General features: G+C 40.2%; 2 protein-coding genes across 3 annotated transcripts in view; both read right to left on the reverse strand.

Annotated features, from left to right (window-relative positions):
* DIAPH1 (diaphanous related formin 1) overlaps positions 1-11,085 on the reverse strand; it is a 91,797-nt gene extending 80,712 nt beyond the window's left edge. For both annotated transcript variants that reach the window (XM_075209940.1, XM_075209939.1), the window contains exon 1: positions 10,647-11,085. In XM_075209940.1, the coding sequence (XP_075066041.1) occupies positions 10,647-10,766 (120 nt within the window). In that variant the 5' untranslated portion in view covers positions 10,767-11,085. The remainder of the gene's footprint in view (positions 1-10,646) is intronic.
* LOC142152881 (protein diaphanous homolog 1-like) overlaps positions 1-19,206 on the reverse strand; it is a 418,442-nt gene that overhangs the window by 175,512 nt on the left and 223,724 nt on the right. The window lies entirely within an intron of this gene.

A 19,206-nucleotide genomic window follows, 5' to 3' on the forward strand; every position in this document is an offset into this window, starting at 1 on the left:
CTTTATTTATTGATGCATCCCTAACTTTAATCTGTCTGCACATTTTAAAGCCTCCCTTCCCACAGTTTACCAAATAGGAAAAGTTGCACCTTCCACTTGGATTAACACCTAGCTCTAAATGAGACCAAAGGGATTTCCCTTAAGAACTGCAGACATGCAAATCACCAAAATAAGTGCAGGTTGCAAACACTACAAATATATTTCACAAGGTAATTCTGCAGATCATAAGGTTAGAAAGCTACCAAATGGATAACAAACAATACTTTACAATGTGGGATATAGGGGGGAATTCAATTCCCCCACATGTAGAACCACGCTAAAACTATTACCGTTACGCGTAATTACGGTAGTTCTAACGCCGGCTTTTTGCTCGCAGCTCAAAAAGCCGGGTTAATATTACCGTAATAACGGTAATATCTATAATGCGGAAGTACATCGGGGGAAATTTAATTCCCCCCATAGAGTATAAGGCTATAGAGTACAAAGTTTAAAGACCGATACATTTAGTACCCAAACCCTAAATTAAATAAAACAAATGCTGTAAAATTTAAATTGGAAGCCACATCGGGCAAAACAGGTGACCCCAAAATCCAGCTGAAATGGGCAGAGTGGCAGAATCACACTGTGCACTACCAGGTTAAAGATGATGGGCAACATATAACTCGGGGGAAAGGGTCAGAGGTAACTAACTATAAGGTCTTCATGAAAACTGGAAAGACCAATATTTACAGAAGATGACAGGTAACCGATATACCATAAAGAGACATTTAAAATTGACAAAATGGATTTAATTGAGATTGAAGAAAAGTTCAGTCAGTGAAGGATGTGAGAGAGAATAAGTAAAGCTGGGTACACACAACAGGTTTTTCATCCAATTATTGTGCCAATCACACAACAAACGACTGTTTGGCAAGATATCGCATTCGTATGCACGCTTCCACAATCACATCGTCTCATTTCATTTGATTTTATAAACTGATTAGTAATCACTATCAACTACGGAATGATGTCAGGCAAATGTGAAAGTGTAGGCAGATCTCTATAGAGACACAGATGGTTATGACAGATGAAGATCATATAACTGAAGGTAAATCATGTAAAATCGTGTAGGTGTGTACACATAAGTCTGCATGCTCATCCGGACATTCAGTCGCTTGGAAAATTGTTACAGAAATCTCAACTGCAGTAATTTTCTGTAGTGTGTGCCCAGCTTAAAAGGGAACTTGACCAACCTGAAAATTAGCCAAATGAGTATCAGTGATTAGAGCGTCAGTAATTAAAGTGATAGTCAGAGGAAAAAAAAAAAAAAAGGAGTATGGAAAGTGCCTGCAAAATTACCATTGTGTTGTAACAAAACATGACTAGGTTGCAATAATCATGCAATTCTAAATATAGCCTAATGACTCCCAGCTAACATACAACTATACATAAATGTGATTACTGGATTGTACAATGGCTCATAGTTACTAGATATCGGCAGAGTCTAGAGTTTAGTGGCTTCCTGACAACAAAGTAAGCTTACAATATAGCATCACACCAATCATGGCATGATATGTTCATATCTAATAATCATTGCCAATAAGAAATAACACAATATATAAAGAATGTTTGCGTGGGTTTCCTTCGGGTGCTGTTTTCCTCACACACTCCAAAAACATACTGGTAGGTTAATTGGCTGCTATCAAATTGACCCTAGTGTGTGTGTCTGTGTGTATATGTTAGGGAATTTAGACTGTAAGCTCTAATGGGGCAGGGACTGATGTGAGAGAGTTCTCTGTACAGCAGCAATATTGGAAAACTTTATGTAAGTATACACATAATTACATTGTTGTTATATAAGGCCAGGTTACTTTCTATAAGCTCTGTGCACCAACTATTAGCAGTGTTATCCTGCAAAGTCAGTTTAGACACACACAGGTTTTTTAGTATATGCATACTTTCCAGGAGCCAGCAGGATACTTTGGGCAGTTAAAACTCTGCATTTAAGAGGTGTCTAAATTTAGCACATACAAACAGCTGTGAAAATACACATAATTGTAACAAATACGACTGTACATATTTGCAATTTTATGCAAGGTTAATTGCGTTTTGTTTTGAACACGTTCCATATCGGTGCTCACATATACATAACAATACCGCATTGATTACAAAACTACCTACTTATATACAGAGAAAACACTGCTTAATAAATTTCACAAGAAATTAAAAGATATTAACATCATTATTTTTATTATTATCTGAGAGGAGCTGAAGACCAATACATTACAACATACTAACCAACTTTATGTTGGACACGTCGTGGAGTTCCAGGGGGCAAGAGGGGTGGAGCTTTGTGTCATTTGGTCCTGCCCTCAGTGACAATGCCTGTTTTGAGTCTTTTTACAGTGGTAAAAAGACCCAAAACAGGCTTTACGTCACTGGGGGCAGGACCAAAATGCAGCAATTTGTGAAGCCCCCTCCATACACTTTTCTATACGGAGGCCTAGTGGTTAACACATCATCTCACAGCACTGGGGTCATGATTTTGATTCCTGACCATAGCCTTATCTGTGTGGAGTTTGTGCAAGTTTTCTCCAGGTTCTCCGCTTTCCTCCCACACTCCAAAAACATACTAGTAGGTTAATTGGCTTCTATTAAATTGACAATTGTCTCTCTCTCTCTGTATGTTAGGGAATTTAGACTGTAAGCTCCAATGGAGCAGGGACTGATGTGTTTTCTCTGTACACTGACTTTCCCATTCACTGAATACTAAATATGTGCTAAGACCACATAAGGGAAGAAAAAGTTTATTGAAAACATGAATGGCGCTTACATATAAAGCAACAAGTAAACATGTGGACAAGCCATTCAATGTTGCAATATTATATATATATATATATATATATATATATATATATATATATATATATATATATATATAGTGATGAAAGTAAAGTATAGAGTTAGACATCAAGAGGTCAGCAGAGATGTCCACAGTTGCCCCAGACATAATGTGAAGATAACATCCCTGTGATTTATGGCCTACAGCATTCCAGCTTCAGATTAACAAAACTGTTCCATCAGTGTCCCCTAATAGTCTGACCTTTAGCACCATGAAAACAAAAACCAAGCCAGTGCTATAGCACTGGGGATAGTCTATGTCTTCCTGCCAGCAGTGTCCCTTGCTTGTGTGATAAATAAAGCATAGGAAAAAAATTATACAAAAAAAAAAAGGCTCAGATTCATTTAAACCCCAAAGCCTGAAAATATGAATTAAATAATTCTCTTATTTGCCAAATTTCTTTGCAGCAAAAGTAGTTTAAAGACATTATAAAAAAAAAAAAAAAAAGAGAGATACTTTCTCCTAATAAAATAATTTATTGAATGATTAAGGTCCCCTTACCCAGATGTATTAAATACTATTACTATTGCTTTTACTGTCGTTAACAAAAACATGGAAACTGATAAGGGAATGGACTTCTTACCCACTAGCATTTGCGTTTTCCTTAATAGTAGAAAGTCATTAACCACCACATGTCAGACATGCAGGTATTCTAAATACATTATTTAGATGCCATGACTACCTCTTGCCACAAATAATGCAATATGGGCACAATGTCTGACAACAATCCAATCATAATAGGAAAATAATATCTATTTGCCTATGTGTATTCCAGAAGAAGTCTGGCTATTAAGCCTGAACGTCAAATGGCCACATACATCTATGTCCATTGGCCAGTGGTTATATGTGGCATGCTTGCTGAATAAGATCTACTAAACATCTTTTCAAAATTCCAAGTAATTACAGTACATTTATGTGACTGACAGCCAACTCTGCAGAAACAAAGCCTTACACATTGGAGAATACAGTGAAGCACATCAATATGTAATTTAACAAAAGTGGGCTATTAACAAAAGACCTCAGCAAAATTGCCCTTGCTTTCAAAATAAAAGGATCACTAAACTTATAAACTTGTAACAATGTGCTTTTGTTTTTTATTGGCGCTGCTGAACACATCAGATGTAAATTATTTATCATGCACTTGATACAAGCAAACACATAAATGTCTTTTGTACTTTGTAATTTGTGCTTCTGTTACAAGTTAAATAAGCGTTTACATCTTTTAATTGGGATAATAGTTTGACACTCTGCATTATGGGAATCCATATAATTAAGTGTGGTTTGACTTTTTCAACTGTAGAAGTTTGGAAACAGCGCACAAATGTACACACATACAGCCTAGTGTTTAGAAGCACATTGACACAACTGCCGAATAGACATGGGTAAGTTTAATTAACAGAGCATTATAACAGTGCTGTATTAGAAGCATGAGCACTCTCATTGGCCAATGAGAGAAACATCATTAATTAACAATTTGTAAGCTAGAAATAGATACATATGAATATAAATCTGTGATTAATCACTTTAGGTACCAAGTAGACAGATGAGAGTGACAAGTTTCATTATACAACAATAACTGAATGTCTGATACTAGTGGTTTATCTGGGCATGAACTCTCTTTTTGTCTAGAACGTTACACACATCACTAACAGACATCAGAGAATTGTACGGTTGATTAAGTTTTGTTTTTAAGACCAAGAAAGACTGATGAGATGTCCCTGTGTTTGCCCAATAAACATACATTTTCAAATACAAAACCAAATATATGTGGATTCTGTTTAAATATAATACCCTTGTAAATAATACCATACCATAACCATATCACAGGATTCAAACTCACCACTCTGAGCCAGATTACAAGAAGCTTGCAATGGAAGTGTACAAGTTAATACATGTTTACAAAATGCAGAGGTAGGCTATTTTACTTGAAAATACTTTTGTATGAGGATAATGACTGCTAAGGACACTACATCCTCAAAAGTGGACATTTCACTTTATAGTGTAAGGATTCACAACACTAGCTCCAGGTGACTGCTACAAACACCATTTCTCAATTCCTGTAATCAGCACTCTGCTAAGAACAGCAATCTAGCTAGTCACCTCACCTGGACTAGGGCACAGCTCTCTTCACTCTGCTAAGAACAGCAATCTAGCTAGTCACCTCACCTGGACTAGGGCACAGCTCTCTTCACTCTGCTAAGAGCAGCAATCTAGCTAGTCACCTCACCTGGACTAGGGCACAGCTCTCTTCACTCTGCTAAGAGCAGCAATCTAGCTAGTCACCTCACCTGGACTAGGGCACAGCTCTCTTCACTCTGCTAAGAACAGCAATCTAGCTAGTCACCTCACCTGGACTAGGGCACAGCTCTCTTCATTCTGCTAAGAACAGCAATCTAGCTAGTCACCTCACCTGGACTAGGGCACAGCTCTCTTCACTCTGCTAAGAACAGCAATCTAGCTAGTCACCTCACCTGGACTAGGGCACAGCTCTCTTCACTCTGCTAAGAGCAGCAATCTAGCTAGTCACCTCACCTGGACTAGGGCACAGCTCTCTTCACTCTGCTAAGAACAGCAATCTAGCTAGTCACCTCACCTGGACTAGGGCACAGCTCTCTTCACTCTGCTAAGAACAGCAATCTAGCTAGTCACCTCACCTGGACTAGGGCACAGCTCTCTTCACTCTGCTAAGAGCAGCAATCTAGCTAGTCACCTCACCTGGACTAGGACACAGCTCTCTTCACTCTGCTAAGAGCAGCAATCTAGCTAGTCACCTCACCTGGACTAGGGCACAGCTCTCTTCACTCTGCTAAGAGCAGCAATCTAGCTAGTCACCTCACCTGGACTAGGACACAGCTCTCTTCACTCTGCTAAGAGCAGCAATCTAGCTAGTCACCTCACCTGGACTAGGGCACAGCGCTCTTCACTTAGCCCTTTAGTAAAAAAGTCACAGGGCATTATATCTCACCTGTTTATAGTCTTTATAAGTCCCTCAGTTCTACCAAAACTTTGCAGGAGAAAATAGATCTCTCTTCTTGTGCTTTGAAGACTTGTTTTGTTCAACTGTACATCACGATTCTATCTTCTCCAATCCTTCAACTTTGGCTTCATCCCCCACTATTCTACCTTCTCCAATTCCTTGAATCTGACTACGTCCATCACTATTCTACCTTCTACAATCTGTTTACTTCAGCTTGCACCTCACTACCAGTCCCCTCCGGACATGGTGTCTCTCTGATAGCTACTTAGTGGTTCTTTCCTTGGAGCTGCCAGCACAGTGACAAACTTTATTCTCAACTAGAAATGCCCAGACAAATGAAATAAATATTGGTCCTCTTGGCTATAATGTGCTAACTAGTGTGCTGCCAGATACCTAGAGAACTGTGCAAATCCATTCTCCAATGTATATTAAGGTATTTAGTAGAATACATAGTTGTCTGTAAGTATACACAGCCTGCAACACTATCACTTTATCAACAACATTGTTTTAGAATAAAGCTAGCCTATTAGTTCAAGCGTCCGTGTTTGTATGGATTGCAAGTGGCATCAAAATACATACACACTAATATATATATATATATATATATATATATATATATATATATATATATATATATATATATATATCCCTGTGTAAAATACAGTTTATCCGTGATTTTAAACAAAGCTGATATATGAATGGAAGTTTAAATCAATCCTGCCAGTACCACCAATCTTAATGGAAAAGTTCCCCACAGAACAAATATAAATATTATTCTATTATATATAGTACCATTGTGTCTGTTTATTTTACCCTTCAGGGCTTGGTCTGGGAAGTTCTGTTAATATGTCAGTTACAAGGGCTTGTAATTCAACTCACTGATAAGTCATTTTTGGTGTAAAGTGTGTGTATACAGTATATATATATTATCTCAACCAAAATAATACATTCATCAGAGGCTAGCCTGGCCAGTCATTCGGTAGGAAAAAGACTAGAAACTTTTCCTTCCTCTTTGGGCTCCCGACTGGTAAATGGGACGTCTGAAAGGCACGTGGCTGCATTTTGACACAAGTTGGGATTCTGAATGGCATGTGAAGCATATTGGAATGACCAATGTGGAGAGTGGACAACAATTTGGAGCTGCTTTCTTATTACTGATATTAAGGATAATATCTAGCCCTTTTGAAGGATGGTGGGAGGCCCTTGGAGCATTTCTGGTTGCCCATCACAACATTTACATCATCTTATCACATAAGCATCTTGTGCATTCTGCAAGAATAATATCTATTTCCTCCCTTCCCTTTTGACTTCCATAATTCTTGGCAAGCAGCACCCACCACTGTTCATTTATTACTTTGTTGTAACAATGTTGCAGCATTGCAAACCAGCTAAACCCTGTTGCTGCAGAGTAACTTACTAATTTTTTTCCCCCAACTACACTGCAGCAGTAAAAAAAAATAATTGAGAAAAACGTGAACATAATCTTTATCAGCTGAGAATTATCAAATAAAACAATCAAGTGGACATATGCCTTAAATTAAAGCCTACTGATACTGCAGAAGCATTTACTTTCACTAGCAAAACAAGCCATTTTCAAATGAATTTATGGGAAAAACTGTTTAAGAGTCACTAAGTGGTCTGTACGATGTACTTTCCAACACAGTTTTCAGATTAAAATGTGATATAATATAACAGGGAAGACGTTTCATGTACATATGGAAATATCCAACTTTTCCCAACAGCTATATTTGGTTGGCATACAAACTGGCAATACCAGATTATTAAAAATAATTTTGGTCTTAGCCAGCAACGGGACACTCCCCCAGACAAAGATCCCACCCACAATAAATATTTGATAGCACTTCAACATCAATTGCAAAAGTGCTCCTTAAATATGTAAAAAGTGTGGGAAACTGGAAGAACCAGTTTCGTGATGCACAAACCAATCACTAAAAGTAGAACTCTTGCTGCCATCTCTATGTGTATTTTTAGAATGTGATGTCAATGGGCAGATATTCCAAACTATTTTAGTTCTTAAGCCCTCTCTCCCTGAAGCCGTTATTAAACCATAAACATATAAACAATTGCAAAATAAAAGTAACATACAAATTTACAAAGTATAACACAACACCTGCATACAAATATCTAAATAAAACAACTCAAAAAAGCAATAGATGCCAACAGGGAAGACTTGAGAATCCATTTCTTTCCTCCATGCGATACAAACCAATGCTAGTAATATGATCAATGAGGTTTCCAGCAAATTTAGCTTTTCTAACCGTCTACCTAGTCATGTTTTATAAGTGTGCGGTGATCTGTTGTTTTTCTGTGTAACAGAGTGGAGATTGTATATACACTTCAACACAATGAGCTGTCACACGTTGCATAACCCAAACCTGTGGTTTTAAAAAGAACAAAACTCGTTTTACAAGCTCATCCATCTTATTTGTAATATATTAAAAGAAACAGCATCAGATGCACTTAAACGAGCAGGACAGAAATAAAGATGTCACTTCAGGGCAGATTACCAAAGGGCCATTTTTCCACTACTTTGTATGCATTCCATCAACAACATACTGACAAAATCTGTCCCAATGAGCTTGTTTGCTGGTTATACTCTCAATGGGTATAACACCAACTTTTAAATTACACATCTGTTGCACCCTCTACACTACTATACGTATCCATCAATTTGAAGAATATATCAGCCACTTACTTACAATGTATAATATTCATGGGTACATCAACCTTATGCACATTGTTACTCTCCTTTGCGATCACAAAGTAACAAGTACAATAAAAGAAACAGTATTTCTGGTGGAGAGTGCTTTCATGAAGGTTAATGTAATTCTGCACATACAGATAGAAAGTGCCCTCAGGAAATGTGCGGGGCGTGAAGGGGAGGGTCAGGCGCTAATGTGAGGTCTGGTGGAGCCCCTTGTCATTGTCACTGTATAATTCTATACACAGGCTGAGAGTGTCCAGACAAGGGGAGGGGGGGGGGGGCATATGGGGTATTGTTGATACTGTCAAATGAGGTAGACTCTTAGACTGTGCCCCGACAGAATAGTTGGGGGCGGAGGGGGTGTTGAAGAGTCTGGGTGAGCCAATCGTCATTAGAAACAATATCAGAATAATAATATATCATTGTGGAGTACATTCCTATCATCAGTCACCATGTGGAAGAGGGGGAAGGGGAGGTATGCGGTGTCTGGTGAAGCCCCCGTCATCAGACACACTATAATGCTGTACATACAGGTAAGAATGTGTGTACTCTGAGCCCCCTGTCATCAGACACACTATAATACTGTACATACAGGTGGGAATGTGTATAGTCTGAGCCCCCTGTCATCAAGACACAGTATAATACTGTACATACAGGTATGAATGTGTGTAGTCTGAGCCCCCTGTCATCAGACACAGTATAATGCTGTACATACAGGTAATAATGTGTGTAGTCTGAGCCCCCTGTCAACAGACACAGTATACTGCTGTACATATAGGTAAGAATGTGTGTAGTCCGAGCCCCCTGTCATCAGACACAGTATAATACTGTACATACAGGTGAGAATGTGTGTACTGAGCCCCCTGTCATCAGATACAGTATAATACTGTACATACAGGTGGGAATGTGTGTACTGAGCCCCCTGTCATCAGATACAGTATAATGCTGTACATACAGGTGGGAATGTGTGTACTGAGCCCCGTCATCAGACACAGTATAATGCTGTACATACAGGTAAGAATGTGTATACTGAACCCCGTCATCAGACACAGTATAATACTGTACATATAGGTAAGAATGTGTGTAGTCTGAGCCCCCTGTCATCAGACACAGTATAATGCTGTACATACAGGTAAGAATGTGTGTACTGAGCCCCCTGTCATCAGACACAGTATAATGCTGTACATACAGGTGGGAATGTGTGTACTGAGCCCCCTGTCATCAGACACAGTATAATGCTATACATACAGGTGGGAATGTGTGTACTGAGCCCCCTGTCATCAGACACAGTATAATGCTGTACATACAGGTAAGAATGTGTATACTGAACCCCGTCATCAGACACAGTATAATACTGTACATATAGGTAAGAATGTGTATACTGAACCCCGTCATCAGACACAGTATAATGCTGTACATACAGGTGGGAATTTGTGTACTGAGCCCCCTGTCATCAGATACAGTATAATGCTGTACATACAGGTGGGAATGTGTGTACTGAGCCCCCTGTCATCAGACACAGTATAATGCTATACATACAGGTGGGAATGTGTGTACTGAGCCCCCTGTCATCAGACACAGTATAATGCTGTACATACAGGTAATAATGTGTGTAGTCTGAGCCCCCTGTCAACAGACACAGTATACTGCTGTACATATAGGTAAGAATGTGTGTAGTCCGAGCCCCCTGTCATCAGACACAGTGTATACTGAGCCCCCTGTCATCAGACACAGTGTAATACTGTACATACAGGTAATAATGTGTGTAGTCTGAGCCCCCTGTCATCAGACACAGTATAATGCTGTACATACAGGTAATAATGTGTGTAGTCTGAGCCCCCTGTCATCAGACACAGTGTAATAGTGTACATACAGGTAATAATGTGTATACTGAGCCCCCTGTCATCAGACACCGTGTAATACTGTACATACAGGTAATAATGTGTATACTGAGCCCCTGCCTCCAGGTAAAGTACATTTCAGCAGCTACATGTAGCCAGGTTGCTGACAGAGGGGGTATGGTGAAGCTCCTGTCATCAGGGAAAGGGCTCTTACAAACTTACAAATTTCTTGGACTTCTCTCCTCCTTCTTCCTGGTTCTTCAGCTTCTTCTTGTCCTTGGTGCTCTTGGTGGGAGCTGGAGGGCCCCCTCCATACCCGCCTCCCCCGGCTGGCGGATCCATGCCGCCGGCTCACACCCCAGAGGCCTCGCTGAGAAGGTAATAAGGTGTGGGGCGGTAAGTATGGTCCCTTTTGCTCCGGCTGCGGTCCCGGCTTTAATCCCGCTCCTATAGGTTGGCTGACAGGGGTGAATGCCCCCTAGTACCGGGCCCGGTGCTGTCCTGGCCACGGTGCTGTTCCCTGTAACTAGCTCCCCTTGCAACACACGCTGACCGGTCCTCATTAGCATAAACTCTGCATATTCATGAGCACGCGCGCAACAGGCGATCCCATTCACACTTGAGGGCGGAAGAAAGGGCAAAACTCTACTTTCAAATAACTTCTTCCTCAACACTTCCGGGTTCAGAACACACCAAGTGAGGACAGGGTCGTCGGCAAAAAGTCTTATGCTTGTTTTACTCTTTTCATTTAGTTGCGGTGTGTGATTTAAGTCTATAGCTTAATTTAAAATGTGAGTCTATGTAAGTAGCTTAAATATGGCTGTATTCGTACGTTCAAGGAAATGTTAGAATGTACCATTCCATTGTTAAGGGCATGAGGCCAAGTGGGTGTGCTAGTAAGCTATGTGAACTGCGACATTGCCATCTGCTGGTCGATAAAATATTTGCCGCTTGTGCCAGTAAATAATGAGTACAGAAAAAGTTAGTTACCAACAATACTTCATTTGTATGGGCCATCATTCTTTATGTGTTTTTCCACCTTGTGTTACATACAGTGTTACCCAATGGTAACTGTGCATTTTGTTTACTGTATCGTGCTGTCTCACCTTTGTATTGTAACTTTGTTTGTCCCTGTACGGCGCTACGGATACCTAGTGGCGCCCTATAAATAAAAATTAATAATAATAATAATGGTACATGTGTAGTGTAGCAGGGCTAAATGGAAGATTATTTTTATTTTACTGTAAAAGTTATGAAAAGTTATGACAACAATCACCAAGACGCACAAGCAGTGACATTACTGAAGTATTGCTTGATAAATAATAGTCTCCCATGTAGAAACAAGGGACCCAATAACTTTTGATAACGGTGAAAAAATAGAGCAAAGCAAAATAAATTCCTATCACTGCAATAAACATTTTATCACATTGACAGGTGGATCATTGGTGGATCCCAGGGGCTAAAGGGACCCCCCTAGTCTTGCGGCGAAGGGGGTCTGAAGACCCTTGCCCCCTAAGGGACCTTTTGGTTCTGGAGGTCGGGGACCAGGGCCCTTTCTTTTTAAAGGAAGGGCCAAGTTCTGCATCCCTTAGTGCACTTTTTTATGGTTTTGCACCTTTTTTGGGCACTTTTGGATTTTGATTGCATGTTCCCAGGCTTTCAATAAAAAAAATTGATAGGGCTTGATAAATAGGAGCTGCATTCTTTATTAAAAATCTATTTATCGAACTTTAACAAATATGTTTTGGACTGCTAATTACTCTAAAAAAAAATAGAAAAGCATATGAAAGAACAAATAACAATTACTTATAATACAAGCCTTGTGCTGGCTTACTCGAGTCGCAAGGATACCCATTCTTCTTGCTTCTCCATGATATGTGCACAAACTAGCTAGCACGCCTGTGCTACGACAGACTCACCATTGACGTCGCGTCATCAAGTGCGCATATGCGCAAGGAGGCACAGCGAGGATGCTGGAGGTTAGACTACCGTCCCAATATTTCACAAGTCTCCCGAATGTTTCGTGAGCATACACAACTATGACACACACACCCTCTAGATCTGATTGTCACTCTTATAATCTTTTTGCAGGACAATCTCACTGGACAGTGATCCCGAGGAAACACTGAGGAGAAGAAGAAATGATAACTGTGTGCTGGAGAGCAGCAGCTATTTGCTTGTAGGGAGCATTTTGGTTGTTCAGGAGGCACAGCCTTTAAAATGGCTGTTAAACTGTGTTTATAAAGAGGTTGAACGCGGCTGAGACAGGCAGTACCACAATCTAATTAAAATTGCCTATATGTATAAACCTTTTGACATACAGTGGTTAAAGTGCACTTGCGATCAGGAGACTCCATTTACCCCAATGCTTTCAGTTGCTGTAAATAGAGCAAGGAGCATAAAAAACAAACAAACAAAAAAAACCACTACAATGCTAACACTCCTGACTGTAAGTGTAAACACTAGGGAGTGTCACTTGGACCAATGGCTTCCATTCCCTTGCCCATTTGCATGCCTTTTACTAGAGTTTAACGCTAATAATAGCATGTATTTTGACACTAGAGCATACTTGCCAACTTTTCCTCATTGGCTTCAGGGAGATCCTGGGGGAGGTGGGCGTGTGGGAGTGGGGCTTGACGAATCGCATCATTTTGGCACCGCCCCCTAAACGATTGTCACAATTTTGGGCAATTACAGCAATATCTATTGCGGGGACGAGAACCAGGAGGTTGCCCTGTTCTCCTGGGAGATCTCCCAGAAATGCGGCGGAGTAGGCAACTATGCATTAAAGAAAAGTAGCTAATGAATCTCCAGAGACTGAAGTGTCTTTTACAATTCTGTCTCCATTACTGAAGTCATGTTGTCTTACCTGTCAGTCTTTGATTAAATCTTGGTCTCCATGAATATGGCCACCTCCATAGAAATCAATACATGGACATAGGACACAATTTCTGAACTGTGTCATCCTGCCACAGATGGTGAAGCCAACCACGTCTTGCCTGGCTCAGCATCAGAGAGAATGCCAGATTCTTCAGGGAGTGAGGGAGATTACCCCTATTTCAGGGAGTCTCCCTGACATTCAGGGAGAGTTGGCAAGTATGCACTAGAGAGTATATTAAATTTGGATTTCTCATCTTAACTATCATGTATACTGTTAGTTTTGGCATTAGTAACTGTGAAAGTATACATGTTTCACATATTACCCTCTACCTTAATTAATTATAACCTTTATTGTTACATTTTCACTGCCCTGTTGTCATGGTGTAGTGCAATGTTAGATGAGCTTACAGCGTTTTCATAAGTAAAGTTCTCTAGTGCGACACGAGACTCAGCTGTCATCCTCTTTTAATAAAGAATCTTCGGGAAATGCAACCAGTGTTTTGTGAGATGCAGCTAGTGATTGCTCTGTAAGGAAAAGCAAAGACATTATTTAATAAGTAAAAAAAGAAGAATGTGATACGTATGATGTTCTACAAATGTGATTATGCACATAACATTAACTGCTGCGGAATAATGACAATAAACAGTGTCCATATAAAGAAACTAACTTTTTCCCAAAAAAGAATCTGTATTCCAACTTTCATCTCATTGTTTGAGCTCTTTCTTTGTGAATGATTAAAGTTCCTTCTCCCACATTGATGTACTCCATATGCTTAGCAACTGGTTTCAATTTTTTAATGCAATCATTTTTTTTATTAATAAACACAAATTTACATAAGCAGGATATAGAGCATATGCTTAGTAACAAAAAAAGCAACATCGTGGTCACAGCTTTACATCTCCTGGCTTGGACGCATTAATGCCGTCAAAACGAATATCCTCCCCAGGCTGCTCTACTTCTTTCAGACTCTTCCCATCCGCATCCCGCCATATGTTTTTAAATTTCTGCAATTCCATGTCTCCAGATTTGTCTGGTCGGGCAGACGACCCCGGGTCCGACTTAAGGTTCTTCAGAGGTCCCCAAGGGGGGGGGGAGGCCTGGGGATTCCTGATTTTCGAAGATATTACCTGTCCGCCCAACTCGCTCAGTGTGTCCTGTGGTCCGGTCCGACGGAAGCTAGAGTATGGTCGTAAATTGAGGCAGAGGGTCTGGGATTGCTTTCTTTATCTTCTCTCCTATGGGTCCCAAGGCCTCGTCGCCCTAAACGATTGTTATCTCACCCAATTGTTTCTCACACATTATCCATCTGGGACTCAACATCCCAAAAATTTGCCTTGTCTCCCCATCCCACTCCGGTTGTTCCGCTATTCAACTCTCCGGAATTTCCTCCCGGACTGCATCATCATTCATTCCAGCCATGGTACTCGCGGGGAGTCATTTACCTCAATCATTTTATACACCTCCATAACTTTTCCTCAGTTTTCTGAAATTCAATAGCAGATCCACATCCCCTCAAAGCACTTTTATCAATTTTTGCAATTCGCCATTTCCATAGTGTCGCTAAAGATCGCCTGCTAGCCCGACCTCTCTCCACCGTTGAAGCCCTCTGTCTACGCCAATCTTCAACCAAAGGTCTGATATCAATGCTTTGCCACGAACTTGCTTCCTCTTCTTCTTCTCTTAGACCCCCCCATGAACTAACCTGGGAACGGGACCTTGGTGAAGAGCTACTGGAAGAGGAATGGTCTGAAATTTATGAGAACGCCACCTCTAGTTCCATCTGCATAAGAATTAAAGAGAATGTTTATAAAGTGCTATATCGATGGTACTATGTGCCGTCGCGTCTTTGCAAAATCCATCCTGATTCATCTGATTGGTGCTGGCGAGGGTGCTCCCATGAAGGCACATTTCTCCACATATGGTGGTCGTGCCCAAAATTGACAGGCTTCTGGATCCAGATAAGAGGCCTGATTAATTCAATTCTCCAGATAGATATTCCCCTGGAGCCAAAAAATTTTCTTCTTCCTATGGGGGCTCCCACGGCATCCCGACACCAGAATAAATTGATCAGGCATATTGTTTCGGCAGCTACCTGCCAAATAGCGGCAGACTGGCGCTCGCAATCCCCTCCTTTCATGCAGTCCATAATCAACAGAATTTGGCAGATTGAACGGATGGAATACATGACCAGTATTATCCGGAATTCCTCTAGAACCTTCTCCAAGGTTTGGGACCCATGGTTATCCTTCTTCCAGGCGTGCCAACCCTTTACTTAACCCATCTTTAAAACCTTATATCCCTCTTGGATCTTTTTCCATCTAACAATGGATCTAGTCACTTCTTCCCTTCTCTCCTTTTCTCTCTTTCTCTCTCCTTTCCTCTTCTATGTATTCTCTTTCTCTCTTCCTCTCTCTATTAAAACCTTAGGTCACCTGTTATTACTAAAATTGTTAGGTTGATTGACTTAGTGTCTTCACATGTTATATGCTGGTTGTTGATATTGCTACTTCATGTCTACTTTTGTTATCAGTATGCACTTTGTCATTCGTTCTATACTGTTATCATGACCTTGCAAAAATAAAACTTTTAAAAAAAAAACAAAAAAAACAAAACAAAAAAAGCAATCAACATACCCATGAAACTGAGCCTGTGATTTTAACTTACATTAAATAAACAAATTGTGTGAATAATAAAAAAGAAGACGATCAAAGAGTGGATCTATTTAATCTGAGTGTCATTGAGAGTAGAAACATAAGACTCAAATATTAAAAATATTTTTAGAACTATCAGATTATTTATTTTCCAACCGGCAGAACCAAGTAGCTGAGAATTCAGAGTATCTATCATGAGTAGTAGTGGTAGTAATAGCAGTATTGTTGCTGTTCATATAATGTCACTCATATTATGCAGCACTGTTCTGAGAATATGTAATTCACATCAGTCCCTGATACATTGGAACTTACATTCTAAATTCCCTAACACACACACACACACCTACAAGTATGTTTTTGGATACTTGGAGAAAATAGAGCACCTGGAGGAAACTCACGCAAGATTGGGGAAAACATACAAACTCCACACAGAGAGAGCCTTGGTTGGAATTGAACCCGAGAACTGTAAGATAGCGATACTAACCACTGTGTCACAGTGCTGCTCACAAGCAGTGGCAGAGGCAGTTAATCATAATTAGAGATGGGCGGGCTCGGTTCCCCGAGATGAGGATAGAGGAGGGGTTTTTTTCAATTTTTGGCACTACAAGTGCTTTGGGGTGTCCCATATTCCCCAGTGTGAAACAATGATTTTTCTTGCTGTCAAAAGTAATATTTATCAGCAGTATCTATACAATTTTTTGCACTACAGGTGGTTTGGGCTCATTAAAATGTATTCAAAGTAGTCCACATTTTAGCAGAATCAGCAAGCAGGTTCTGGCACCAGTGCTGATGGTAGTGTTCCCAGTACGTCATCTGGTAAAGCAAATGTAAAAGTACATAGTCTATTGAAATCAGGGAAAAAAAACACACCCAAAAATTTTTTACCGTCTTGAAGCAAAAAAGAAGTGTAACTGAGGAAAAGTTAACTGCCGATAAAAAAAAAATTGCCAACAACACACACAGTGGCAAAGAAAGAATGAGGCCTTCGTCTTTCTCTATTAGTGGCAGATCAAAAAATGTTACCAAGCCTTCTTCTTGTACGGTCACTCGTGACCAAGCAAGACCAAGTAATTTGGAGTGTAAAAGTGGTGCACAACTACTGTTACGCGTCAAAGCCGAGCTGCAAGAAAACAGTAAGGCATTAGAGGATAATGTATGCTCAGAATCAGAAATGACACCAATCCCTGTGGAGAGTCCATCCACCAGTGGTATGTCTAATCGTGAGCATTCTCATAATGTACCCATAAAGAAGGGCCCTTTCAGCAGTCTGCTGATGTGTGCCTGAACAGCCCGAGTGTAGCCGGTGATACACCAAGTGAGGATGACACTTTGGAATTAGAAGAGGATGAGGGGGAGGATTGGGTAGCCGACGAGGGCGCTGATGAGGATGCGGTTGATTGTTTAAGTCCTGCACCAGTGGCAGCATGGTGGCACCAATTTGCACTTTCCAAACACAAGCAGGGATGACGCAGGTGGCAGACCACAACAGTTTGACATCTGGGCTGGTTTGAATGATTTGCCAAAAAAATGTGTGACCTTGCCCATAACTCCAAGCAATCCTACTATTAACATGCAAAGGATAATGGAGTGCCTAGCAGGGATTGAACTGTATTTTTCCCAATTTGCACTAATAAGGTTTGGATGTAATATACACCCAAAGACGAGTGCTCAATTGTTAAGAGTCATTGATGAAGAGGAAGACAAGCAGGCTTGTCTATAGAATATGCAGGCAAATTCTACTGCGTTATATAGGTAACACCCAAAGAGAAGAGCTCCATTGCTAATTGTAATTGCTGAAATAGAAATAATAGGGCTGACAGTCTTGGTCTAAATCTGCAGTTACATTTTATTGTACCATAGCTCACTCAGAAACAGGAGAGGTGGCAGGGATCAGTGCTAATCTTCCTCAAACAATACTATTTCATCCCATCATCATAGAAGTCTGTGTACTATGATGTAATTGCCGATAATGGCCTTCCAAATGGAATTAGTAGTTCATTTTAGGGAAGAGCTGTCACGGTTTTTGGGCAATTCTTTTACAGCAGAGCAAATATCAAAATGCGGAATCATCTGCATCACCACTGGCTGTCTTGGGAAAGCAATTTTTTGTACAACAAGCAGTTGCCGGAGAAACTGAAGGAGAAGACGTCTAAACAAGATGTTGATAGCTCTTGGATCCTTGCAAAGTAAATTAAGTATTTAATCTACAATTAAAATATAGTTAGCACATTTACTTTGTTTTATTTCGCACGTTAAATTTCTGTAGCTCCTTGTCAAAATGTATTATCAAGGCAATCACTTGACTCAAGCTAACCGTGTCTGCACTCTCTTCACAGGTGACTACTTCGCTGGACTAATGTACATTCCCCTCAAATGCCAGTCTTCTTGCAGCTGCTGCATTCTCCTACATGCTGTTGCAGAAAACAGAAATTGACCATAATTTTTTCCGGACACAAACAGCATCTCCTGCATGTCATTTTTTAAGAGTTCTGTAACACCAAGTTGATTGTGTGTGCAAAACAGGAAATGTGATGGAATTCAAATCCACTGTAATGCTTGAACAATATTGGGGTCGTAATCAGAAATGGCATATCCTCAGGAGAGTCCAAGCAGGATTAGCCATCTTTCAATATCAATATTCAATATCTTTCCCTTAGTTTTTTGAACAGATTGTCAGCTGTATGCCTCTTAGTGAAGCTGCTGATACACAGAGTAGTCTACTTCTGAAAAATGTGACGTACTTGGGTACATGCTGCTGCTGTCCCTGCTGGTGAAGGCGAATGACCAACCCAGTGGGCTGTCACAGTCATATAATCTTTACTTTGCCCAGTTCCGGTTGCCCACATATCTGTAGTTAAGTGTACAGTGGGTAGAATGGCATTTTTCTTTTTTTTTTAAATCTTTATTTTTGGAAGGTCAAATAAAGAAAACCGATATGCAGTGTCAGCAAGAAAAAAAAAAACACATCACATAAAACATGATATAAAATCAACAGAATATCGTAAAAAAAATCAGTGCAAAGAGGTCAAATTACGTGTATAAAGAATGACCAGAATTTTTTTTTTTAAAGATGTAAGGGAGAGAGCGAAATGCCGCGAAAGAGGGAGGGTGGGAGAGAGGAGAAGAGTGACTAGAACAGAGCAGAAAAGGAAAGGAAGAAAGGGGTTCTCGAAAAGAGGACAGATATATGTAGGTGTAGAGTCAAGTGAAAGGGGAATAAGCCTGAAAAAAACGAGAGCCATGGGCTCCA

Source organism: Mixophyes fleayi, chromosome 4 (assembly GCF_038048845.1).
Source record: "Mixophyes fleayi isolate aMixFle1 chromosome 4, aMixFle1.hap1, whole genome shotgun sequence".
In the NCBI taxonomy this organism is placed as follows: Eukaryota; Metazoa; Chordata; class Amphibia; order Anura; family Limnodynastidae; genus Mixophyes; species Mixophyes fleayi.